Source organism: Truncatella angustata (assembly GCF_020726525.1).
Source record: "Truncatella angustata strain MPI-SDFR-AT-0073 chromosome Unknown BKA67scaffold_6, whole genome shotgun sequence".
NCBI lineage: Eukaryota > Fungi > Ascomycota > Sordariomycetes > Amphisphaeriales > Sporocadaceae > Truncatella > Truncatella angustata.
The window spans coordinates 1,309,744-1,336,291 of record NW_025763386.1 but is presented as its reverse complement, the minus strand read 5'-3'; the positions used below and the strand labels follow the sequence as shown (position 1 = coordinate 1,336,291).

At 48.4% G+C, this 26,548-nt stretch overlaps 7 protein-coding genes and 1 non-coding gene across 8 annotated transcripts; 2 read left to right on the top strand and 6 right to left on the bottom strand.

Moving 5' to 3' along the window:
* Positions 1–630: 630 nt before the first annotated feature.
* Positions 631–1,741, bottom strand: BKA67DRAFT_647815 (uncharacterized protein; the record flags this gene model as incomplete). Its single annotated transcript, XM_046105966.1, has 2 exons — positions 1,224–1,741; positions 631–898 (listed from the first exon to the last, which is right to left on the bottom strand). The coding sequence occupies exons 1-2, from the start codon at positions 1,694–1,696 to the stop codon at positions 631–633; spliced, it is 741 nt and encodes a 246-aa protein (XP_045956136.1). The 5' UTR covers positions 1,697–1,741.
* A 2,953-nt stretch (positions 1,742–4,694) lies between these two features.
* On the bottom strand, positions 4,695–8,655 carry BKA67DRAFT_521199 (CNH domain-containing protein; the record flags this gene model as incomplete). Its single annotated transcript, XM_046098255.1, has 4 exons — positions 4,695–4,814; positions 4,871–5,718; positions 5,786–6,119; positions 6,175–8,655. The coding sequence occupies 4 exons, from the start codon at positions 8,653–8,655 to the stop codon at positions 4,695–4,697; spliced, it is 3,783 nt and encodes a 1,260-aa protein (XP_045956135.1).
* A 2,509-nt stretch (positions 8,656–11,164) lies between these two features.
* Positions 11,165–11,856, top strand: BKA67DRAFT_521284 (vacuolar ATPase proteolipid subunit C; the record flags this gene model as incomplete). The annotated part of the gene is made up of 4 exons (XM_046098264.1): positions 11,165–11,212; positions 11,293–11,406; positions 11,476–11,759; positions 11,814–11,856. The coding sequence occupies 4 exons, from the start codon at positions 11,165–11,167 to the stop codon at positions 11,854–11,856; spliced, it is 489 nt and encodes a 162-aa protein (XP_045956134.1).
* Positions 11,857–12,841: 985 nt separating this feature from the next.
* Positions 12,842–12,912, top strand: BKA67DRAFT_t129. The gene has a single exon. It is a non-coding gene; the product is annotated as a tRNA-Pro (tRNA).
* Positions 12,913–14,744: 1,832 nt separating this feature from the next.
* Positions 14,745–15,317, bottom strand: BKA67DRAFT_537705 (uncharacterized protein; the record flags this gene model as incomplete). Its single annotated transcript, XM_046100373.1, has 1 exon — positions 14,745–15,317. One exon carries the CDS (start codon positions 15,315–15,317, stop codon positions 14,745–14,747), a length of 573 nt encoding a protein of 190 aa, XP_045956133.1.
* A 686-nt stretch (positions 15,318–16,003) lies between these two features.
* On the bottom strand, positions 16,004–16,294 carry BKA67DRAFT_521325 (uncharacterized protein; the record flags this gene model as incomplete). Its single annotated transcript, XM_046098269.1, has 1 exon — positions 16,004–16,294. A coding segment is annotated over one exon (291 nt), but the record flags the coding sequence as incomplete, so codon positions are not given.
* A 2,752-nt stretch (positions 16,295–19,046) lies between these two features.
* BKA67DRAFT_637651 (uncharacterized protein) lies at positions 19,047–21,782 on the bottom strand (the record flags this gene model as incomplete). Its single annotated transcript, XM_046105697.1, has 4 exons — positions 19,047–19,517; positions 19,639–20,175; positions 20,232–20,289; positions 21,735–21,782. 4 exons carry the CDS (start codon positions 21,780–21,782, stop codon positions 19,432–19,434), a joined length of 729 nt encoding a protein of 242 aa, XP_045956131.1. The 3' UTR covers positions 19,047–19,431.
* Positions 21,783–22,394: 612 nt separating this feature from the next.
* On the bottom strand, positions 22,395–23,371 carry BKA67DRAFT_339895 (uncharacterized protein). Its single transcript, XM_046096295.1, has 2 exons — positions 23,204–23,371; positions 22,395–23,125 (listed from the first exon to the last, which is right to left on the bottom strand). The coding sequence occupies exons 1-2, from the start codon at positions 23,253–23,255 to the stop codon at positions 22,653–22,655; spliced, it is 525 nt and encodes a 174-aa protein (XP_045956130.1). The 5' UTR covers positions 23,256–23,371; the 3' UTR covers positions 22,395–22,652.
* Between the last annotated feature and the right edge of the window lie 3,177 nt (positions 23,372–26,548).

Sequence of the window (26,548 nt, the reverse complement as noted above, 5' to 3'; positions counted from 1 at the left end):
TACTGTGCAAAGCCTACACCTTTCGCCAAATTGCGTCACCTTATTATGGCAGTTGACCGCGCCCTGTTCGTGTACGCATTAACATCGAGGTCGACTTTCAGGCCGATTCAAGCTTTGAAGAACCTACATAGTAGTTTGCACAATAACAGTTTGTAGGCATATTGATGGCGTTTGTTTAAAGGTTGTATGATGGATGGTGGAGTGGGCCGGGAGATCTACAACTAAGTACTGTGTAGTTTGCTAGCAGTTGGTCGATGTCGTCAGCGAAAGGAGCTTTTTGTCTTTAGATGAATAAAGCAATAATCCTTTTCAGTTCTGTGTCATGTATTGGTCGGATGTCAATAGATTATTTTCGAAAAAGCAAGTCCCGGGGTCATGATAATTTATATTGAATTCTCCCTTTGCCCCTGGCCTCGACGCCAAACCTTCTTGATCCGCTAGATCCGTCCACACCAACCGTTTAAACAAGGACGTGGTGTGAGGTCAGCTCAGATGGGGGACTGGACTCTGGAGCCCACAGACCGGGATGGAGCTCATTGACGCAGTAAGCGTCAGCTTCTCAAACCCAATCTGGTGCCGGTCCTTCAATGGAACTTCTGCCCTGTAACTGGAATCACCCCTGACAATCAGTTAGCACCCAGCAAGGGGGTGCTGATTGCTTGAACCAAAAGCGCTTCTCGTTGCTTCTGGGTCAGCTAAAAATGTGATTGCTTGGCCGAGGCGTGGCACCCCGGACTTTCCAGAAAACCGGAACTCGATAGCACTGGCAATCGTGCCACGGCCAGCCACGGAACCTGCTGTTGGGGGGCACGATGACAGCGGCGCTAAGGCATTTCCCTTCCTGTCGAGGGCGAGCGCGGCAGCGAGCCCGGGTGCCGTTAGGGTGGTAACTAGCGAACTGCAGACGCCGTAGACCAGCGATCCTCATCAATCAGAAATCACTGCATTTGAACCAACGCGCACCTTTGACTTCAGGTGCGCCATACGCACACGAGCTTCCTGCAAGTGGTTTGGTGCCACCGTAGTACCAGGTATTGAGTTGACGTCAAAGCGATAGCGTACTCAAGCGTTGATCTGAACGAGTTAGATGGGGAAAACCTTCTGCCAGCAAGAACTCTCACGAATCACGACCAGTCTCAATTCAGAAACTCCGAGCCATGTCCCATTGTTGGCTGTGGAGATATGGGACGGTAAGTGCAATGTCACAGCAGCGCAATACATACTCTTGGACTTTCTTGGTAGCGAACAAGATCCGCTGCAGGTAGATGAGATGGAACGTTTGTCTGTGACACAGTCCCATGTCTCCTTCGTGTTTCAATGCTATGAGTGGGACAAACGGGACCTCGTGTTTGGCAGGGCTGCATCGAGATCCTCTCTCGTGATGTTCCTGTGACAGATCTGACTGGAAGAAAGTCCCCGATTTCCCCGGATGGCGGATGCTGGCAGTTGTCAAGCGCGTCCAAAACACGCTCCACGATGGGTCATGCACAGCCATGCACATCAGTTCTAGAACGTCCTGTCGTGCGGTACCTCGTGCTGATCGTGCTGTCCAAGCCCACAATGTTGTCATGCGCTTGGAAAGTTGCATTGCGCTCGACAGCCTCAATCTTCGGGTCTTATTTGCCATACTTCGAGATTGTGTGAGAGAGTTTCGGCAAGTTTGAACTCTAGCTCGACCCCATATATTGAGGAACATTGAAGCTATTCTGATGAAGCTCTTATGCTACACGCTCCATCCCGCGGCAGCACGAGACATGTGTACTGTAACTTGTCATGAGCTACTGGCAACAACGTCGGGCTAGCGAAATCTTAAATGCCCCAAGGATACTTTCTTCTCCCACAAACGAGTTCACTCTCCGTTTCAAGTTGTCATGTCTTACAAACACGAAAAGTTGATTGGATCATGGTGCGTATCTTATGTGGTAACGACATGCGCAGAAATTCTCGCCTCCAAGGTGTGTCAAACTCCATAGTATAGTGTTATACGGCCTAGTTTTCGCGACGTCCAATGAAACATTCACGTAATGTCAGTAGCTGCAAATCCCTACAATTCTATAGTTACTGTTGGGTGAGGCACGCCGTGATGGCGCTACACCCTGATTGTCAACCACCACTCTTACAACCCCAACCACCACAACAGCATCATGATCTGACAGGCTACCAGTCCCGTGATCTCAACGAATTCTGATTAGCTAACACAGGCGTTGAATTCAGACCCAATCATCACAATATGCTGCGCTTAGCAGCCGAGCATAATACCCGATTAACCCCCATTCGCTGCCCCCCGCATGACCGACGCTGCATCAGTGCAGTCGAGCGTGCATATGCATACAACGCCCAGCCATAGTCCATACTCGGCACATCGTGTGCCCTTCCAACGAACCTCTAGAGAGCTTCCCCGCATCACGATTGGATGCTGAAGTCATACCACAATACACAAGCTAAACCAGCGGGCCATGTAAACCATATTTCAACGCACCATGCAACTCGTGTAACGGGCGAGAGCCGCAAGGCGCCGAGGATCATCTAGACCTACCTTTGTCGGACGTACGATAACCGCACGAACTGATACCTGTCCAGCAACAAACCTCTGTCACACTTATAGGCGACGAGTCTGGATATACATGTCCTACAAGTAATATCAATAGTCATGTATTAAACCGTCGTTCTAAACTGGGTTCTCGAGACCGAACTTTGTACTTCCGCTCGTGTATCCTCGAACACCAAAGCCGCTTCACAATCCTAGACAATATGTGCACCTCACTGCTTCAAGAGTCAAAGTATTGTCGTCGGTAACGAGCCAATCAGTTTACCTCTTGTTGTCGTACGACGAAGGCACGCCAACTCAGTCCTAGCCACATACACTGGATTCCAACCCGACTTGACCGGGGCACCGCGGAGACAGCATTCCGAAAGAATAGAGTTTATTTGACGTTAGTTTGACGGGGGGACGTTCCAAGCATCATTTTCATACTCACGCTATCAACAACTCTCTAACCCACTCCTCCCCCCAAGAAAAGAATCCATCCCCACATCGATGTCTTATTCCCACGACTTGAAGACGACGATGACCGCCCCCCCCCCTCTTCCATTTCATCATCATCATCGTCATCACCACCATCCTTCTCCTTCCTCATAATTGGACCCGTCCGTTAACTCACGCGAAGTCCAGAATCATCAGATCAACAGGAGAGACCTCAGGAACGCGCAATCAAATCTCCAGTTCGCCAACACTGCCACCCACCAACGCAGGGGAGGAGGGCCAGGAACTGTTTTCTCGTAATTTTCCCACCTCCGTTGTGCCCAAGGGTTTTCTGTCGTCACGTCGCGTTACATTGCGAATTTTTCTCCCGATCATAGCCACATTGCCTCTTTTTCTCCCCAATTAAAAAAAAAAAAAAAAAAAAGAGGGCGACCCACCTCCCACTCACTAAAACACGTCGTGGGCCGGGTTAAGGGAGCAATTTTTTTTGGACTTTAGAGGAGAGAAAAGACAGACTTTTGCCGCCAGGTCCGCTAATGGTTGTGCCTGTCGATCAACATGACAACAAGGGGGGAATTTCGAGATAGTTGTGCTTGTCGAAACCCGCCCCTTCCACCTAAATGCACTCCACACGATATGTAGTTCTGAAGAAAACAAGATTATGTTTCGGTGACATGAGTAAGTTGGCTTGAATCTTCGAAAAAGTCTTAATGTAATATTCTTTTCTCGAAATACGTAGACATGACTCGTTCAGAACGCTAAGTTTGATTACATATTTAGCTACGTAGGTAGTTAGTTCTACGGCGCATTGCTACAGTAGAAGAGAGGTTTCAGTTTCTAATTAAAGATGAGGCTGAAGAAGAAGAAACAAAAAGGAAAGAAAGTAAAAAAGAAAAGGGGGCAAGGCAAGACTTGACTAGGAAGGTAGGTCAGGATTGACAAGAGTTGTATGACGAGATGATGTAGACAATGTCCCTGTGGATGTGAGATCCCTCATGTCACGGTCATCGTCACCCCTGAGCCGTACTGTACTATACAAAAACAATGTCCGATGGAGAGCTCCAGTTTGCTTGTTAGGTTTATGGATTCTACAGAGGCACCGCCTCACAGAACTATGGGTCACTGAACATACCACAGACAAAGGAACATGTGCTCAAAATTCTTGGTCTCCAATTACTTTGTAGTAGGTTGACACAGCCCCGTTCATATCTAGACAACAATCCGCTGCAGTCGCCCATTCCCAGATCAATGCAGACAACCCGCCCTTTGCCACGATATTGCTTCCGCTATTTCCCCTTCCCATTGCACGCCGTCGCTCCGGAAGTTGTCCTGCCGGATCACTTCTGCAATGAATCCACCGGGTTGAAGTGCGAGCCCAAAGTGCGTACAGCACTTGCAACTGTGCGGGCTGCGGTTGTTCACTTCAGTGAACTATGGTGCGAATTACTGTTTAAGAAGAGGTAGCACAGCGGCTAGATCAAGTCAATAGCGGTGGAAGTCTCCGTGGACGCAATTGTGAAACGATGACAAAATATTTGCACCCAGTTATCCAGTTTCACACACATCTCTTCCCGTCCAATGATAATACAATCTCTCGGTATAATGCATATGCAAGTTTCCTATATCAAGGATATGACAGCGCTCTCGATGTCGAAACGCGCAAATACGAGTAGAAAGAGGAAGACCCGGAGGAAATAGGAGGTGCAGGTGACTAGTGAACACCTTGCCCCTTTTCCTGCGAGGACGGCATTTCTGATCTCCGGTTGTTCTTCCAGAAATCAATAGTTGCCACAACATCCTGATTATTTTCGTCTTCATACGCAAATAGAATCTGGATCGATTAATTAGTACAGTGACTGCGCAATACACTCTTGTAAATATGCTTACCTCATGCGTACTGCTATGTAGCATCCTGATGTTCTTATGCGGCACAATGTGCACGGCTCCATTTTCGATGTTTCTAATCTCGATGAAGTTCGGCTCAAACGCCAATATCCAGGGGTAGCTGAGGGCAAAACTTTGGGGAGTACCTTCCCAATCAATGCGCCACTCTGGCCGCGCTCTCCAACCGTTACGGTTAACAAAGAAGGAGAAGTCGGTATAGTTGAGGAGGAATTCGCCGTTGAGTCGTTCGATATGAATCGGCTTCACGCCTTCTTTCCGGGCAACAAAATCGAGTGACGTATCTGCCTGATCAAGCAGACTCTGTGTCTCCAAAGTCTCCAAAGATACCACTTCGAAACCTCGTGAACAAGCTACGCAAAGCTTGCTCTTCAGGAAGTGAACCGAAGTAGATTCTGTCGGGATATAAAACTCCTTGAAGGCCTTCAGCTCGTCTTGCCCAGCATTGAACATCTTACCAAAGCCCTTCTGTTTCTTTCCTTTGCTCATGGCATCGTTCGGCTCGTACACCTTGATTGTGGTCGAAAGTGCAGTAGACTTCACGCAACACACCAAGTGCCTACCGAGACAGATACCTGCTTTAAAGAAAGTGCAGTGGCTCTGAATCTTCTTCCCTCGTTTGGAAAGGGCCGGCTCATTGGGCTCTAAAGCCTGTAGGGAGTATGACATGAGGGTTTTGTTGCAGAGAATAAGCAGGAGGCCATATTCTTCGAGAACATCGACTTGTGTCACACTTGGGACATCGATGACCCGTCTGGGGGTTGCGTCCTTGTTCTTTCGATCCGAAACATAGATGCCCTGGTCAGTTCCGTAGATCAGTTTGCGGCCACCATCTGTATGTGTTAGTAGCTGTGCCTCCACGAGATAGACTTTTCGAGAGGAAATTTTTTTTTTTCTTACCACAAGGTGTAACTGTGTTGACCTGGTTGCCAACACCAAAGAATCCCGTGGAGATATTGTTCACATTGAAGAAATCGGCTCTAGACCGTAGTCGTTGCTGAGCGGTATCGATGAATTCAAGCCACTTCTTCCTTTGCGAATGATTTGCCGCATAGAGCACCTGCTCGTAGAAATTCTTACCCAAGTGACGGAATGTGACTGGGTAGCCCTCAGTCTTCTTGTTGTCGGTATTACCCGCACGGAGGGGAATCAAACTCGAGGAAGAGCGTTTCATGCCATGCTGTGGAATAACTTCGTCCATCTCTCTGATTGAGAGTAATTCCAGGGGAATAGGCTGGACTCGCACATTAGTATCACACGAGTCAAACTGCGTGTAGCATTACACTTACCCTTCTGTAGGCCTTCACTTCCTCGTTCTTGCCTTGGGTTTTTATCCTCACCAGAAGAACTGCGTGATCAAACAGGAACGCAGTAATCTCAGTAGGATCACTCGGACTCTTCTTGAAGACAGTTTTGAACACCATCTCACGGCCATCTTCGGTAAGCCTGAGGTCAACACGGTCTTGGGGGCGGAAACGCAGCTGTTCATGTAGGCGTCGCAGGTTGAATCGGTTCTCAGCCTTGCCAGACTCGGCATTGACACGAGTCAGGAGACTGCGAATCATTACGAGCACCTTGGGGATGTCCTCCCTGTCTTTGTTGCCCTCTTCTGTATATTTGAGCACATTCTCCAGGAGCAGCGGATATCGCGCTAATCTTGTCGTTGGTTTCGTGAGATAACCGTTAAGCTCGAGCTTCCTTGACTCCTTTCTCCGCTCGATCTCGTCCACAAACTTGGAGAAGAACGGATTGCTGCCCTTCTCGCTTTCAAACTCAAACTTAGCCTCTAGTTGCTTTGAACCATATAAGATGAACGGCTCGAATTGGGGCGCAAATTCGAGGAAAATGTCACCCAGATTGGGTATGACATGGTTCTTCTGCTGCCGTTCCGTCAAGGCCTTTGCGAACCTCGAACTGACAGTATGCAGGGCTGGATGGTCGATAATGTTGCTAAAGATGTTCCGGACAACCTTCTCCCGCTTTGGAGCTGGGATGGGCGAGTTTTTGGACCTCAGGGGCAAGATCCAGAAGTCTCGCAAGTATTCCAAATCTTTGACAAAGTCTCTTTCCGTGTAACATATCTCGGACATGACTTCTTGCCTCTTCTTCTCCCTATCATCAACACTCTCGGCCACCTCCTTTGGCACGCTGTTGATCCAAAGCTTCTGTTCGTCGGTCTGGTCAATGTCGTCTTCGTTAGCGACGGTATCATCCTCCCTCTTCAAGCCAGGCTGCATCTTCAGGTTGAGTCGCGAAACCTGCTCCAATCTTCGTGGACAAGCGATCGAATAACACAGCTGATCCCTTGTGCATGTTGGCGAATAACACTCGGAGAGCAACACGAATACACCGTTGACCGGGGGCTTGTCGTCCGGCTCGTCCATCAGTGTTTCTCTAAACTGGTACATCTCAGAGCTAGAATCACGCAAACGATGCTCGTATGTAACATCGTGGAAGAACTTTTGCGCATCAAGAGCTCGACCAAGCAGCAAAGCCAGATTCCTGTCTGTCGTCCTGATGATGTACGAGAGGACATCGACAGCTTCGGAACCACTAAAAGCGTTCTTGTAGGTCAGCTCGTTCTTCGTCCTGTCTCCAGTGATGATTTTCTGTTGGAATTTTTCCGCCACTCTCGATAGCAGGGCAGGATATACAAGCGGCGTCCGGACTTTGGCAGTAGGTGGCCTATCGCCCTCGCCCGTAGATCTTGACGATATTGAAGGACGGTGCATAAGATCTTTTTGGTCGTCGCCGGGGGATTCAGATGGTGTAATGGTACTAGCCATTGACATGGTTCGGCTGTGATCGCCTGCGGTAATGGTCGAGACAGTCGACGAGGCCATACTCATAGTTCTTGTGGCTGTACCCGGAGCCGGTGTATAGCCATTATAATTTGCGTAGCCATTCATCGCGGGGGTTTCGTTTGATGGTGCTCTGGCGCGATTTGGTATAATTCGACCACTCATGGTTTGGTGTGCATCCCTATCTGGCGGGGGATATCCAGTCATGGACATTGACCGATCGTCGTGACGTTCTGGCACGATACGACCCTGTGCTGTCGTTCGCGAAGCCGGCGCCACCGGACCTGATGCTCCTCTAAAGCTGTTCATGGGTGTTTGCTGGCTTTGTGGAGGGGGTGCTTGGTACATATTTGGTCGTTGTATGCTCGCCATGGATTGCGATCTGTAAGGGTCCTCTCTTGAAGCAGTTGGAGCGCCTGGCTGCTGAGGCGCTCCTTGATAATACCTCTGGGCTGGTGCACGCGGACCATAACCACTCGAGCTTTGCATAGTCGCCGTTCGAGAGTCGAACCTTGGTGGTGGCGGTCCTCCTCCTGCTCCTCCATGTTGTGGCGGTGGTCCGGGATATGGTCTCCTATCAGGGCCAGGCATCGGGCCTCTCGCATGCTGATGTTGAGGTGGATATCCGCCTGATGGGTTTCGTTGGTTCTGGTAGTATCCATTTGCCATGCTCGTGTCCATCGTCCGCGTCCTACCCGACATTTGTTCGTCGTAGCCACGCTGCTGGGGCCTCGGTGGAGGTTGCCGCCGCATGTCGTTTGAGGACATGCCAGACATGGTCGACGACATTGTTGAGGTTCTGCCGTCCTGCTGCATGGGGCGAGACGAGGGCATGTCACCGGAGGAAGATGTCATGGTTTGCGAGCGGCCTGGCGGGGGAGCTGCACCGAAGATGTTGGAGAAGGCGGCATCCCGTTGGTTGTTAGACGAGTGGCCATGACCCCGGCGTTGGTCGTAGTAGTCAGCCATGATGTCGCTCTGCATGACAAAGTCTTGTCAGTATCGCAGTGCAGAAATGCAATGGTCATGGCGGGGGAAAGCTGAGGTCGAGCTGTTGCTGGTTCTGGGGGGCACGGGATGTGCCACGGCCTTTGAAGCAGAACAGAGTTTACAGCAGCCCGAGTCACGAATTGAATGCAATGTCGTACGACAGTCCGGCGATAGGCTCATGCTTACGATGGGGACAGATGGTACTCACTCTGTTCACAAGCCTAGGCGGCCGCGAGAGCCTAGGACGGGAACCGGGTTGTACACAGATATGAAGCTACTGGCGATAGATATCTCGATCGGATTGTATGGGGAGTGGCCTGATACTTGTCGCCTCGGTCGGTGACGATGACTGCTAAGAGTGCCTGGGACACGGACACGGACACGGACACGGACACGCAGGCGAACTTGAATTGGGCGGGGGATCGATATCGAGATGTTTGTTGGAGTGCACGAAATCGATGGCGTTGTTGTGTAAACCCCTTACCAGATACAGTCCCCCAAGATTTCCTCGCCTAAAAGTACCCGTTATCGCACTTGGGGATCTGTCGGGATCCTGGATCGCGAGACTAGGACTGGGGGGGGCCGGGTCGTAATGTGCAGAAGCAGGCAGGGAAGGGATCTTTAGAGAAGGGAAGAGGAAGAGAAAATGTCAGCGGTGAGCGATGAGCCCGAGACTGCACAGGTGTTGCTCAACGATCGAAACGAAAGCAAGGCCGGGAATCAGGTGCAAACCAATGGCGCTATGTCGCTATTGCTCTGCCGTGATCATTTGTGGGAGGGCATTTAGAAACCTGGGCTTGTTTGGTATCACCCTGCCTGCGAAGTGCCAGTGCCGGTGACAGACAGTACGAGTGCGAGTGGCTTGCACATGTGCCTGTGTCTGTGCCTGTGCCTGTTGCAGTAATAATAAGTGGAAGTGAATGGGTGAACGCCCGGCTTGAATGGATCTCCACCCCCAAGCTATTCCTACTTGGACTAGAACTGGGCGGCCTTCTCGGCTCAAGGATTATTATGTAAGGTTGAGTTACGTCGGCGATGAGTATACCTACAGTAGCTTGAGAGCTATCCGTGTTGGTCAGGATGGTAACGCCACTACATATGTACGCCTGGCAACTCCCTCGCTTCTATGGCTGGCTAGGTCTGCAATAAGGAGAGACATGCGCGTCAACGAAGTTCGAACAAGACAACCCCTGGGCCCTGAGGACTGACTCGGAACGGCGGATCTCGCAGATGTTCGAAAACAGTTGTCCGTAACAAGAGACGAGACGAGACGAGACGGGGTCATTCAATATGTATGGGGGATTTTATTTTTGATTTTTGGCGAAATTGGGGAGTTCCCATACTATCAATTGCCAAGTTAGCGCAGATCTCCAGGTAGGGGTTTGAGGTATCCGTGTATCGAATAGAATGCTGTCACGGCACACGGCTGTACATGAATTGAAGAGCTGCCGCGTTTGAAGTCGCTTGAGTGTCAGTCAGCTGTAAATGCTCATGACCTGTTTTCGCCTGGGAATGCATGATGCTCGTTGCGCAATTACTACTACTGCCACTACTACTACTCAAACCATGAAACAGGCCAGGTGCACTCACAGACTTCTAGCTATGTGGTGTCATTTTGGCGGTTGGAAACAGCCCAGAAGTGCTTCTGTGGGCAGCGTTGCTTCTTCCCTCACATCGCAATTCTGCAGGTGTTGCCGGCGGTCGGCGGCATTCCCCCCATGTCCAAGACTTGATTGAGCTCAACATGAAATCAAGGCACAGGGCTCCTCAAGCACTAATGGAACTTGATTTTATCTTGGAAATTGATTGCCAAGTGGGAGCAGGGAGTTAACGTTAAGTACTATATGTAGCATTTTCCCAATCTACTCCAAATCCTAGCAGCGATTGCCGATCTGCACAAGTCAAGTAATAATGGCGCAGGTTTCCACGACTGAGCAGAATGGATGGTTGAATCTGTCGCAGGCCCTATCATACAAGTTTGTAGCTTCAATTGGATGCATACAGTAGCCAGCCAACGGCGGGTCCTTGTTGTTTAAACTTGGGGGTGTCTGGTCATACATAGGGTAGATAGGATTGCCATACATCAGCCCTCGAGCCCCAGGATGTATGGAAAGTAGTCTGTAGTTAGTCGCGCCTACGGTTAGTCTAGTACTACAGTCGGTTACGGAATCCCGCACAAGAAGTGAGCTTGCGACCGCGACTTGATGAACTCGTTATGATCAACTACGTCGCAGCCGCCCGGTTGAATTTGGATTTGGGGTTCGCCCGTTGGGCTATCACGTGACTTTTCTGCTGGGTGGCTCGTGCACCCTGGCAGCTCCGGCGCGAGGCAGCTTCATTTGGTCCATGGATATTGCGTTCGCTGGAACCGTTCCCGTTCCAGTTCCAAGCTCGAAGGACCCAGCATCATCAAAACGACCTCGACGCTGTCCTTCGCCCACCTCATCCCTCGACCTTTTCCCCGGCCACGATGAGTACATTAAACACCATGGCCGTGTCCGAAGCGGCTCCCAAATTCGCGCCATTCTTCGGCATGGTGAGCTCTCCTCACCTCGCCGGCTGCCAGTAGAGTAGTCTGCTGCGTCACAGTATCGCTCTAACTTCTCTTCACTCTAGGCCGGCATTGCAGCAGCCATGATCTTCGGGTGTATTGGAGCAGCATACGGAACGGCCAAGTCGGGTATTGGCATCGCTGGTGTTGGAACGTTCAGGCCAGATCTCATCATGAAGGTACGTCACCACCACCCTCACCCGCAGTGATTCGTAATTGATGGCTGATCTACCTCTCCTTCTTGATAGTGTCTGATCCCCGTTGTCATGTCCGGTATCATCGCCGTTTACTCCCTCGTCATCTCCGTCCTCATCGCCGAAGACATGCAGCCGCCGAGCAACCAGAGCTACACCTTATTTAGCGGCTTCATGCACCTGGCGTGCGGCATCTCCGTCGGCATGACAGGCCTGGCTGCTGGCTATTGTATCGGAATCGTTGGTGACAAGGGCGTCCGCGCATACATGGAACAATCAAGAGTCTTCGTTGGCATGGTTCTGATCCTCATTTTCGGAGAAGTTTTGGGTCTCTATGGGTAGGAAACAACTCTCTGAAGCTTTGGCCTTGTTGGTACTAACTTTGTGCTTAGACTTATCGTGGCTCTTATTCTTAACACCAAGACCAAGGGTTAAGAGGCTGTCAAGCAACAGCATGAGCAGAAACACAAACTAGTATATCGACGTCATGAAATTCGAAAAGGATGTAGAGGTTGTACGGATAGGGGCCGAGCTTGTCCAAATAGCAGCATATCTAACGGCGTTCAAAGGGGTATGTAGATACAAGTGTATTTTTCGCGCATGGTCGATGGTCGACTGCAGTGATACGAAACATTGCCTGTATCATAGGGTACAGTTGGCTACAGGTCAATGCTCGCCAATACGAGTTCAGTATTCTAAGACTATGTCAACGTATATCGTGTTATTACTAAGCTGCACAATTTGTCCCACCAATCATGCGGATATCAGCCAACGAGATGGAACAAAGGTCTTCTCGCGATTTTTTACAGCCCGTTTAAAAAAAGATCAAATTGCGGTGTGGTCATGATAGGGGCGGAACAGATTCAAACCGCCGGTAAAGGGCCTGTCACATCGCCGTGCTGAAGATAAGATGAGAGATAGATCGGTCGTAGTAAAATCATTAAGGCAGGGTTTTGCGTGCTATACCACATGCCATAACATATCCCCTGTCTACCTTAGATAAACCGGGATAGCTATAGTGAGTATACGTGCCTGGTACGAGATAGGCATTGCCTAGCCGTACTTATTATTACTACGATCCCGGTGGCGGCCTTCTAGCACGACGTTCGGAATCACGGGTCGCTTCTCCAGAAAATGAGGCTTAGGGGGTAAAATCAGGAAACGTTAAACCTCAGGCGGTTACGACAGAACTGTGACAGATATTTGTCTTGGAGACTCCGATCACCAACGACTATCCTGGGAGGTCCCCACATGTTTGGTATGTCGCTGGAAGACCAAGTGCCCAGCCGATATATTGAACATGTTGCCGATGACTCACTCACCGAACACATTCACCACAGCCCCTTCTCTCTCTGGCACAACAACGTCACGGTAGTTTATTCATGCCAGACTTGACGCATATCTTCAACAACAGCTTCTAGGCCTGCTAGTATAACGGCAATATACTTGCTTTGGGAGTAAGTGACCCTGGTTCGACCCCAGGGCAGGCCCATTTATCTCTGCTTTGTGCTTAACTCAAAGTCTTTTTATGTTTTGTTCTTGTTCCTTTCTCTTCTTATCAGGCTATGGCCCTGCGTGTTTCATATGCGTATTTCTCGTCATCTAGCATTTGTCCTTGCAAAACAACTTCCAATAACTCATGATGGCCTGCAGACCCCCTTCGCGAAGCTCGCTACAATACAACAGGCACGCTTCGCTGCTACAGGTCTCCTCTCATGACATGGCTAAATATCTTGTTGTTGAATGGCAGCGGATGCAGAGACCTCGAGCCAGCAAACCCAGAGTAGCGCCGGACTTGGCACGGAAGCACTTGGAGAAGCTTCACACTTTAGGGACATGGTATCTCCCGTTCTTCTTTTGTAGACGCAAGGTCTCAATATCAAAGCCATCAAGTATACGAACTTAAGAGCATCTCAATCAAATACCAATGCTTTATATCTCTGCTTCTCTCGTCCCCTCCATTATCACGGCTCGCAAGCAACTAAAATGCCTCGGGGTAGCTCATATCGGTCCCAACGACATTCCCGGCCCATGGGTTCCAGGACTCGCTTATGCAGTCCGTCTGCATGACCTTGAGCATGGGGTAGTTGGTCCAGCAGCAGGCGACGCCTTCCGCTGTCTTTTATTCGTACGGATATGTCTTGTTTGGATCTGCCGTTGTTATGACAACTGATTGGTTTAAAAACAAAATAAGCCCGTCCCCTTTTCCGAGAATTTGTAATTTTATAGCTTAACTCGTAAGCCTCGTACACTCTTTTGAGATGAGTAATATTCGAAAGCGGTCGAGTTCTATTTTTAGACGATATCTATTTTCTATACCTGTAAGCGTTCAGCGTCATATGGAGGAATGGTAATTGTAGAAACTTTGAGCTGGCCTGCCTTGAAACACAAATATTATAGTTAGCGATACTCGGAAATGTAGTCACATACGACCATAGCTCTTAGAAAGCTCGGCATCCCGTCCGCTCTGCCCTAGATAAACTGAGAAGCGCCGGATTAGTACTCAGGTGGGTGACCACTGGGGAATCCCTGGTGTTGTATGTTTTATTTTTCCTATGTTTTACTATGTTTTTTCTGTTCTCAAGGATCTGTCTATCTATACCTCGGTACAAGCATGCACCGTCACATACGACCATAGCTCCTAGAAAACTCGGCATCCCGTCCGCTCTGCCCTAGATAAACTGGGAAGCGCTGGATTAGTACTCAGGTGGGTGACCACTGGGGAATCCCCGGTGTTGTATGTTCTTTTTGTCAGATTCTTATATAACTCTGCTAGAGACTTCATGTCATGTAGATAGTCTGCCAATCCAGTTGCCGTTCGTGCGGGTGACACCGGCTGCATCCGATCGATCTAGCAGCTCATCACAAGTGTTAATTGCAGTAATAGTGTCGACTGCCCCAGGAGTAACGAGCTGGTTGATCTGTGAATTATCACAGCTCTTAGACTTCAGTCGCGCAGTTCTTCGCATAGAAATCTTGTAAAATATCGATGTTCGCAATCCACTTTCCGCGATCATGTATCGAGATAATCGATTCAAGGAAGTAAATTTCTGCATCTCGGTTCCCATGTATACCCATTCCAACGGATACCTGTAAATGACAGACGGAGGGAGGTGGCTTGGAAAAAATCCTCCTCTTGTCCATTGAATGGTGTATGGTAGATCAAATGCCAATTGTCTGGTTCCAATTCTTTCACCCGTAGTTTCTCTAGTGGGATCAGCATCGCGAACCCTAGTTTTGCGATGTTCTCTCTGATCCGGCGCACTTCGTACGGATCGGATCTCATGAAAGGGCCAGAAAGCAATGGCCATGCGATATTATAGCTAGTCTCCAACGGACACAGCCATCACTCTCTCGAAATCTGCGAGGTTCACGGACTGGGGGCCCAGTTCGAACTGAATAATACAGGCAAATAAATGGACCCAGTCCATTTGAAAGGGAGCGAAGCCCACCTGGGTCATTGGCTCCTGACCTAGCGGTACCCAGGACATTGCGTATAAAGAGCTTCGAGTCACTTCCATTGAGACTGTTGCTTCAAGGACATTCGTATAGATCTTAGCGGCTATTGCCAAAGCGACCAGGGACTTGACTATATGGGTTCTTGCCATATATGAAGACAAACAAGCGACCAGATCAGCAGTACGAAAGTGTTTCTTTCGAAGCACATCTTCCAGACGTCCCAGACTGTCTTTAGGAACATTTATGAGCTCAAGTCGTGAAAGCTGCCCTTGAACTTCCACAAAAAGCGCTGCGCTTGTTAGGTCCCCGGCGAAGTACGCAAAGGTTGTCTTATGGATCTCAACCTGATGTTCTTCTTCCATGGGGAATATTTCAGTGTCATCTTCGATATCAATGAAGTCCTGGTTACCCTGTATTATAGCAGTGGGCTGAGACATGTTTGGGTTACACCGACAGAGACTAGGCGGGTTTGGGAGAATGATTATGTTCCTGACACCTACAGAAGGTATTTATGAGCGCGCGTTCCTCAATGCGTATTGATTGCTCGCCATAAGACATCACATCCTCTTCCGTTGAAAGTGACGCATTCGTCGCGCTATCCACAAAGCATTATGGAACCAACGAACGTGTAGCCCTGAGCTCGACAAGTGACTCAAGTGGGTATCATAACGTTATATCTAGGCACTATTATAGCATATGTCCATGTAGCTACGTGGAAAGTTTTATACCGAATTATGAAGCGGTGAGAGTCGTCTTATGCGCAATATCACGAAGAATATCGATGTTGCTTTCTAGAGTGAGCAATGGAAATATAATTTTAAAGTCCGCAAGACTAATCAAGTTGCTAATTTTCTTGCGATCTTCGTTAGAGATTATGAATTCCAGATAACATCTAGCACCAAATTCAAATATTTGGTTACAGATCTTTTTCTCTAGACAGCCTGATGTTGAGAGTATCGGATCGAGAGCTGTGGCTAGATCATGTAGCTATTGGATATGGTGGGAATACGGTGAAATACCGGGAGGAGGATTAGTATTATAAATCCCTGCCCATAGAGCGGCTAAAATACCCGCAATATCAGTGAAATCGACGTTCTAATGTTTGGACAGTAATGCGATTTCCTCAAATAATAAGTGCCCTTTCGGAAGTTATAGCGCCACCATAATACCGAAATTGAGATAGCGGTAAAGACCAACAAACACTACTGTGTATATGATGCATTATTTCAAGACCAATCGTAGGTAAGCCAGCCTTTGTGACGATTGAGTCGTCAAATTGAGCAATTGTATGTTGTTTTCTAAGTACGAGAAGGTCCCGGTAAATGTGCACCGACGAAAGGCCTAATAGAATCACCCCATCTTGGATTGATTGGGGCATGCCTAGTATCAGCTGGTCGATCGCCGCCATGGCCGATTTTCATGCGTCAAGGACACTGTCGTATAAACCAAGCTTCCTATTGATAGCGATGTCTACATTATCAAAAATAATCATGAACTATTTTTGCTTGTTTTGCATAGACTCGTCGGCGGCGCGCAACCAAGCTCGCTCGAGCGCTTGCGTCCCACTCAGCTAGCTGATCTCGGGACAGGTATATGTGAGAAGCCTCTTGTGATTACTGGTAGTCCGGTGAGATGGCCTTTACCGTACTGAGTTGTTGCCTTCATTCGTGTACCAAGTCAAGCCAAATGGACGTGGCGTCGATGACAGACCACATTCTTGCTGGCATGTAGGCGCCTAGACGTATCAGCAGCTCATATGCTTGTTCCGTCAATCCCCTACAAGGTTGGTGAAGATACCATCAGCAGTATATCCTACAGGATTAACATCGCGGCGGGATGCGATCTACGAAGCACGCTTTTCGTAAGCTATAAAGAGATTGTTAGCCTCAGGAAGAACTTGTTGAAAAATTGCACCGAGCTTTTTGGCAGTTACGTGAGGATTTCCTGCCTCCGTAGCCTCTCGAACAGCAGGGGTGAGCTCTTAACCTAATATCTTAAACTCAGCCGGGGCCTCGATTTTGTATAGCGAGAAATCGAAATGAAGGTTGGCTAAAGCCAGACTCTTCTCTTGAGTTCCAGATACGAGGGCAGTGGTCAGCTTTTGCAATGTCATTATTGTGCCACCTAGTGATTACTCTGGTAATCTAATATCTTGACGAGGGTAATTAGAGAAACATGTGGACAAAACTGTTACGAAATTATTTATATTGTATTGAAATGGTGTAATGAGGGACTAGACAATTGGCTGAGAAGAAGAGGAACATAGCCATAGCTCGTAGACCCCGTATGATTGCAGACTTGGCCAAGGCGTAATATGTGCGTTACCTGACTAGGCTGTGAGGGGAAGCGGGGTCATCGCAATGATTGGATCCGTGTAAAGGAGGTCATGATCGGGGTTCATGTATAGACTACATGTACCTTAGATGAGGTGAAGGGGCGGTAACTTACATAGTCCTAGGTCGGTATACCATGGCCGTTTTAACTCGTCGGAGGAGTTCAAAAAACAGTAATGTTTGTGCGAACAAGGACGGCCACCGTACGGTGGGAATGCCACAATCAACCTGGGCATGTCTCATAAGGCCGATATTGCTGCGTTGCTTATACGTTACATGTTTCCGTGTCACAAGCTGCCGGTTTAAGTAGTCCTTTCTCACCAAGTAGATATGTCCTTGAAGCGCTAAACTAGTACTCAGGTTGGTGACCACTGGGGAATTCCCAGTATTGTATGTTTTGTCTGTTCTATATTTTATATTCTTTTTTCTTTCCCCAAAGACATATCTTTGTGTACCTGGTTACAATAATAAACCACCACATACGACCATAGCTCCTAGAGAACTCGGCATCCCGTCCGCTCTGCCCTAGATAAACTGGGAAGCGCCGGATTAGTACTCAGGTGGGTGACCACTGGGGAATCCCTGGTGTTGTATGTTTTTGAGCTTTTGCATAATTTTTTGTACGCTAGTGTCGAATAGAAGTGAAAGAAGGGGATGAAAGATCAGGTCTTGTCGAGGGTTCAATGCCTGCGCCGCTGCGAGGCTGCCGCTGGAGGACTAATCCAGGTTCCCTGGTGTCTCCGTCGATAAGGAGTCCGTCCTTGAGACAGAGAAAACACATGTGGTCCTTCCTCTCACTCAAAGCACTGCCCTGAGAGGCAGCCCTAGATGCGTGGGAAACGAATTCGCAATAGCTGGGACATCACTTTTAAAGTCTGGGTTGTTAATTAGTCCTGACAGCGCCGTTCATCGATGCCGTATACTCTAGCGTTTCTGAAATAGGTAGTCTCCCCTAAGCCATCAAGAACATAGTATTCAACGACGTGAGAAGACATTAAAATCCGCCCCTCGACTTGTAATGTAAGCCCGTCGTTTCATGCTAGGTGTTGACCGATGTCTCGTCAGTGAGAGACAAAATATACATAGCGTTTACGTACAACACTCCGGTGCCCTATACGTGCCATATCGGTTCTAGACAAGGGAAAGAAGGTGCTCGTTGTGGCACTCTGTCTTGGGCGGTTGGTCTGGACTCAGAAAGCTATAGGAAAAAAATCGTTCTTACGCCTGGTAATGCTCCAACGTCCAGACGATTTTCCTCTATGAACAGGGTGATTTATGGACATGCTACAGAAATCAGTGACGCACGTAGGACACTACAATGCGAATCCAGGCAATCACTTAGTGGTCTACATGAACAATCTGATTTCAGAAGCCGATGAAGAGGATGTCATATTAGATGGCCCGCTCTTGTAGGAGAGGGAACCTGTTGAAAAGTTCATCCAACAACAGCAAGTTTATTGGGACGAGAGACGAGTGAAAATGGTTTCCACACTGAGGTCCGTTCGTAATTAAAGGACCCTTTGCCTTTTCCGTTGTTGTGCCCTTCATATATTGCGATGACATCAGATCTAATGGTAATCCTACAATTTATCCTACGTTCAACCTACAGAAGTTTCCAGAGATGGCCTTTATGACTGTCGCTTTCGCGTGTTTCATGACATTCAATGTGTCGTGTTCAGCCACTGACCTGAGGAGCTCGTCGAAGCTTAGTAACGACCATGCATGAAGTATGCTTCCGTCTTACGTGGACAATGAGAAATTAATTTTAGACCAAAGGCAACGGCTCTATAAGAAATTGCAGTTGTCACAAGTCACCTTTCAATATTCCACAAGCTCTTAAACTTATTCAATTTGGTCAATCAATAGTCGGCCCACCGAATACTCAGTTATCTTTCTCAAAGATTGGTCTCCCAATGTTGAGCGGCGTTGGAAGGTGACGCCGGAGTTCATCCTTCATAAACCTGTTCATTTCATCGTCCATCATAAACATGAAAAGGGGGGAGATGCATGTTGCAAAGTCTGTTTCATCCTTGAAACTCCCAAACCCTTGACACGACCGATACCATAACGCCCGAAAATGTAAATCACCCAACCTGACGAATATCGAGCAAGGCCCTGCAAGCAGGACATACTGTAGTGAGTGAACAAGAAAGCAAGTCTAAATGTTGATCACCAAACCGTTGGGCTTCTTCGTTATCTGGTCATCAGGAAAGGACGCCTAGAATCCCCAGCGGCTGCGGCGGGTGCGGCGGCTCTCAAATTGCTGCCAGCTCTCCCGTCGCTCATCCCAGTCTTTCATTTGACCTGGTTCACACTATTAGTAAGTGCTATTCCGATAGGTGAGACAAAACCATATGCCAAGCGCGAACTATAAACAGGCACAATACGCTGGTGTACGCTGGCGAGAGAGAAAAAGGATGCTTACCCAGGAACCAATCCCATCTCCGATCCTCCAGGATGAGAATATCGTCCCCATTTTCGCGTGCAAGTCGCTCCCTCCTAGCCCTTGAGGCGGCCTCTTCACCAACGAGATAGGGATCCTCCAAAGGCCGGACACGGGCGCGTTCGCGCTCATCTTCTACCTCATTTAAACGACTCAGCGCGGATCTCAAAGTTTCTTGCATTTGCGAGTCATTGTTCCGAGCACGAGAAGCCCTTCGCTGTGCAACATTCTGGTAGTGTCGCGCATTCGGGTTCGAGTGCGTCGTTGACCATGAGGGGATGCGGAACCCTTCGAGCTGGGGCATCTGGGTGCGCGGAGGCAGATCACGGACTGGGGGCAAGCCAGGTCCGTAAAGCATTGTACTACTACCACCGGCTGGCGGGACCATCGATCGTGGGTTAGAGGAGTTTGTCGGAGTCGTTGTGCCAGTGCGTGGTGGAGCATCCGCCCGGGCCTGAGCATAGGAGGGCAGGGTCTCGTTTGGCGGCAGGGTTGAATGATAGGACGGCGCCTCGGAGACTATAGTGTGTCAGGGTCGTATACTCACATGGACAACTATAGCGGGTAAGACTGACCATATGACGGAGCTGCGGAGCGGATCGAAGCTGTCTCAAAGTCGTCGGCATTCAAATGCTCATAACGAGGATGCATCATGACCTCGGCTGCCATCGTGACTTGGTTGTGCTGACTATCGTGGTCGCGTGCGGGGGAGTACAGACGGACAAGTTAGGAAAAGAGGAATCAGGGCAGGGGAAGGTCCGACAGGAAAGCTTCGCACATCTGTTCGGGAGGAGTAAGAAGTCTCATTCACTCGACCGTAAAGGGAGGCAGTAGACTACAGCAAGAAAAGGAGATTGAACCGATATGAAAGTTGGGGGGGAGAGAATGTGAATATACTCTCCTCCGGGGGGACCCAAGGCACGTTATCGGTACCACAGGGGGGAAAGGTGGCATGCAGGCAGGGTCCACACCAGCACTTTCGAGGATGACAATAGGAATAAACTCGGTTACACAGCCGGTTGAAATTAGTGGAAGTGTGAATACACCGGGAAGACGGTGACTGTGGGTTGCGCAAGTACAAGTCCTCGTTGATATGAACAGCACGTGAGGTCGAAGCGTATCGAGACAAACCTACCACTAATACATACCACACGAGGACGGCCCTGTGTTCCCTACCTTGGGCCTCGTGTTACTTGGCAAGTGACTGTAGGATTCCAATGTGGGCACTCACATTCAGGGCCATAAGACACGGGAACCCAACACCTTACGGACAGGGTGGGTGGGCAGCGAGCGAATGGCAGCTAAAACGCCGGACTGGGCCATGCTTGGCGCATCAGCAAGATGACTGCTGCATGGTTCTAAACCTAGGCTGGCGTCAACGAACAATCGAAATTCCCGCTCGCGGTGGTTGGCAGCGGTCTTCACTGGGTCCTATGATGGTGTGCTATCTCTGGAGAGTTGTCGGATAGCCGAGTGGTGAGAAAGAGTTTGGCCAGCTTTCCCCCGAATGCCCCAGTCTTGTAGTGGGGTTTATCATCATCGCTCCAGCTTGCAGCGGGGTAGCAACACGGCAACCCTTGTTGTAACTCAATGTTGCAGTTAATAGTACAATAAGTCATCTTGGGACGGAATGATGTTGCCGTGTTCATTCCTTGTGTTACACCATCAACTGTGTTGGAATCTCTTCAGCCGAGGTGTATAAGCCGGCAAAGAAGAAGCCTCGACTCTCTCGTCATTTTCATGGAGTACAAAGTAGAAAAGGCCACCAAAAGAGTTCCAGCTGGTTAGTGGAAATCAGTGATAGCCGCAACCGTTGCCAGTAATCCGTCGGTTCAAGCCTCGATCATTCTAGGGCGCCCCGGGGGTCATAAGGGGGGCCATAAGCTTTGCATAGGTCACCTCAAGCCACCTTCCAATAGCGCAAAGCGCTCGGGGGATTATTACAGCGTTACGGATCCGTATACGATTTCAAAAGGTCTCGAAAATGAATACCCCGACCCAAGTGAGCAAGCTTGCATAACTAGTGCTACATTATTGTGTCTAGTCCTGCATCGAAGCCCGAAGCGTGAGAGACGGACTCGGGTGGTCACGATTCTTTGGTCCTCATTACGCCATGTCCCTGACATGAAGCAAGTCTGATCTGAGATCGAATACCTGCAGTCTTAGTGCCGTGTTGCGTACAAGCAAACCAACAAAACTTGATGGGGCCAACAGCAGTCTTTTTCAATTCGAATCATTTCTTATGTGTAAAAGAAACACGAGATTACGAAGTAACACCTTTTCCGCTGGGGACATTCCAAGCATAGCCCATAGACATCCGGCACGGTGCGATACCAAGACTAGCTTACGAAGACAGCTTATGCACATCATCCACCTTTGCGAGAGGCCTCCTCCAGCTTGCAGAAGACGCGAGAGTCAAGGACTCTCCAAATGCACGTGGTTTCGTGAGCGATATCGATCGTCCAAATGTCCCAGCTGCCTTGTTTTGATTATAGTCCACCGAGTCCACCATTGATTCATTTGGTCTGTATGTAACTACAATATGCAACGCCTCCGGCCTCAAGCCGGCTTGCGCTTGAGTGGGCCTATCCACGTTAGCAAGATCCATTTGCTCAGGAACCGGAAATCGCGGGTAACGGTTGAATCGGCAGTACCTGGTGTCTAAACTACTCCATTAGTATATTAATTCGTCATAGCAAGAAAGAAGTCTTGGTAGATTACGACAATAACAACAACAAAAACTTTCATGGGGCTCAGAAAATTGCGAGAACCAAAACGTTCGATGCGACTGTTATAACTGCACTGAGTGCGCCAACATCCTTATACTCGTTTGCTTGCCTCAGTACCACGTAAAATCATATCAGCCGTAACCCATGTTCCAACCTATATACCGTAACTCCAAAAGCACAAAGCACATGCTTGATCCCGTGATTTACATAGCTGGCGAATTGCCTGTATGTACGTACCCTTTCCCACAACTGTGACGTCTCATACGTTCACCATAACCTACGCTGATAATACATTGGCGATTCGCCTTGTGAAAGCTCTCGGATCTCTTCCTTGATGCGCCTCCGCCTCTCAGCTCTACTGACGGGCTCTTCGCCCTTTTTGTCTTGCTTCTCCCTGCTGAGACTGTTGCCTTTGGCCTCTTTACTGTTAGGGTTTTCCTGCTTTTGCCTTATCCCTGTAATCACTTGCTGTTGCGCGTCGTCTTCAGGTATTGTAGGGCGAATTTCGATGACGAAATCGCCCTTCTTGTTTTGTGCAGGATTCCCACTAGACAAGTCTTCGTCGCTTATATCTACAACTGTGCCATCGGGCAATTCGGTCGTAGATTGCTTAAATCTGTCCGGCAGATAGATTTTTGGACTTGGTCGAGGATCTGGTCTGATAGCTTTCCGCAGGTCGCGCAGCGTGCGCTGTTGTATCACGTAGCCACTGAGGAACAGTGCTGATGTAAATAAAACCACTGTAAACTCATCTTGTCAGTTTCCTGTTGCCGGATATTCAAGCAGCTACCCGCTCCAAAGTACAGGAAATCACGTACCTATAACCGAAGAGATCGCTACGGATACTTGTGAAGGCGTCAATAGTACCATTTTCTGCGTATATATATATATATTAAATAAATAGCTTGCGTTACTTGGACGTACGGGATTTCAAACCAGCGAATTGTTTGCATATAGATTTTGTGTCATGAATTGAAACAGCTGGTTTGGCACACATGTGTGATCTTGGTCATGCACATGCCACACAATTCCTTGTTTGGTTCCGAAAAGTCGGTAACCCGGGCAACACTAGACTGGCAGTCAACCGGGCCGGGCGGCCCCACAGTCGGCGTCATGCCATGTTTCTCTAGACTATCTAATCTATGAACCAAAAATATAGAACTTGAGTAAAGACATGACCCGGGAGTAGATAATCTGCCAGCTTTAAAACTCCTCTATTATATTTCCATGTTGGATACTACTATATGGTAAAGTATAGGTCATTTCTAGGCATTCTGCTTTTACGGCCTGTTGCCACCACTACATAACCACTTGATACATCCCCAATCGAGACTATATTTTAATAATATATTCAACAATTGCTGAACAATTAGTACATACGATCATAGCTCTTAGAAAACTCGGCATCCCGTCCGCTCTGCCCTAGATAAATTGAGAAGCGCTGGATTAGTAGTTGAATCAATGACGGCCAGCGAATTCCCGGTGTTAGGTGTATTTGCTTTTCTTTTTGTTCGTAAATCGATGGCTGTGGAATGAATGGAAAATGTGAAAATTCAACGCGAACACCGGGAACCACCGGAGCCAGCTACTTGGCCGCTTTTGATGCGGCTACAATCTTTTGCATCTGAGAAGCAGAGAAGTGGGGGAATTAGGCCAACAGAGAGACCTTCCTTAACAGCCAAATCAAGTGAGCTGCACTTGCCAAGAGGCGCAGCACAGCGGTGGCGACCAATTTGAATTAAAACGATTAAGCCATCCGCTAGTATTGCCATAAATAATGCACCCGAAGGCCTGCTCGGTCCTCCGGGAAGCGACAAAGAGCAATCGCCGATAATCTACATCTCTAGGGTTTCCTTTGCATTGGCGTCCTTGTGGTGCTCTTTGATGCTAATCTCTCGTCCTTGGTGTATTATGGTCATGAGGATAAGAAACGACAGCGGGGGAGGTACCACACCAAAGTCGTGGTATTTTCTACTTATTTTCGCCTCTGAGTTTAAAGGGCACACAGAAATGGGGAACGAAGGTCCATAGAGTGTGGTGAAAAGGTGCTGTGGACTGGGCTAATTCCGGGTCTCTAGGCCTACCTAATTAAGTGGACGAACGGGCCAACCGTCGTCCATCAGAGTTCGACTCGTTACGAGCGTTACGGCTTGTACTAACCTTTTGAAAGAACCGGACCTAGTGTCGTTTATTTGGCCTGGTATCATAGTATCCAGGCCTTTTACTTACTATTAATTCGTTCACTGGTGTGTTTTGGACGTCTTTGCTTGCCAGAACCTCGGACTTCACAAGTCCCAGATGGGACGTTCTTTCTCTTACCTGAACCTCCCTCACTGTATGGCACAGCCCGTAGGCGACTGATCACCCCATTGCATGTATTGTGCGATCAAAGCCTTCTAGCTATATAGGCAGCCATTCTATGATCAGTTTTCTCAGCTTTGGTTGGGCTTTTGCACAGAAAATGAAGAGAATGACAGAAATGCTTCTAGGCACTCTCAGGCCAAAACCCCGGTCCCGCCCACGCGAAATCCGTCATCCCATGATCCAAACAGGCAAGCAAATTATTCGTTTTGAGTAGTGGAGAATTAGACAGGATCTCTTACTCACAAAAACAATGGTATTTTGCAAAGGTTTCTCACTACGATTTGATACATCTCCCGATGCCTTCGTAACTTAGAGGGCAATAAGGCTTTATCGGTTCCGAGATCCTAGCATGTGGCAAGCATACATAACCGACCTTCTTAGCTCCAATTGCCCTTAGGACGTGAAAAGAACCATGGTCTGGTGATTTTCCAAAAGTAAAGGCGAATATCCTGTGAAGCCCTATCTTGGTAGCTTTATGTCAGCTCACGGCTAGTTGCAAAATCGGGTCAATTAATTACATCAATGGACAAGTCGCTCCCCATATTCGCATTCATCACGGATCAAATCCTCATCTACACGCTGAGGCCTCAACGCTGTCAAACTGATATTGAATTGCCATACAGGGCTGCAATCAACTAAATCCACATCGATATCGGCCGAAATTGAGTTAATCAACCACGAGTAGATATTGAGTTCAGTCGACGTGGATTAAAATACATTGAAATAGACAGCCGGCGCCACAGGCGAGAAGCTTTTAGGTTTCTGTCTATTTCAACGTGTATCGTCAACTCAACTCAACTCAACTCAATCTCTCGTTGAAACTGAGTGGACTGATTGGTTAGAAACTGGATGTTGAGTTGACGAAATCAGACAAATATATAGTTGAGTTAACGTTGAAATACGTTGACTTGATTGCAGCCCTATTGCCATACAAAGCAATATAAGATTCTTTCACACAATATTTATCTATTCAAAGCAGGGCATCAAATCAATCAATCAACGTCAATATCTGCCAACATTGAGTTGAGTTGCCAAAGCTTGGCACAGCCGGATATTGAGTTGATCAACCACGTCCCCATATTAGGTTAATTGGCGTTAATTAGTTCGAAGCCCTGGACATAGCGGCGAAATGAAGTGGCCTGTTGCCATTAACGTCTGCCGCTTCCACATCAGCCCCCTTCTCAAGCAGCAACTTCGCAATCTCGAAATGATTTCGCCACACGGCTAAGTGAAGTGCTGTGTAACCGTCAACGTCTGCCCCATTTACATCAGCACCGGCCGCAAGCTGCTTTTGCACAAAATCTCCGTCACCGGCCCATACATATGCCCGCAAAACTTCTTCCTTTGAAGAACTTGATACCAGTAGTCGATTTATGGTTTCAGCCATGTTCTCATCTTCTTTGAAAGGAAATATGGGACGTTCATCTTTGGTTTCTCTTGACTGACCCGGTGTAAAGGTCAGACTGACTGGTGCTACGTTGTCGGCTTCCGAAGTGATCTGTAAGATGTTTCTTTCACTCTCAAACCTGAGGCTGAAATTGACGTTTCCCTGGGATAATAGAAGGTGCAGTTCGTCCACGTGACCATGAACTTCTGCAAGTCTCAATAAAAGATCTGCTGTCTTGAGTTGCCCTTCGTTGATTTGGTCAACGAGAAGTGCTGCCGTTCTACGCGATGAGTCACGTAGCTCTTCTCCTTGACCAAGAGTCCAACTCAGTGTCTTTTCAGCTAATTGAATCAAAGGAAGATACAACTCTGGTAACTTGAACACTGGAAAAGAATGGCTCGAATCAAGAATT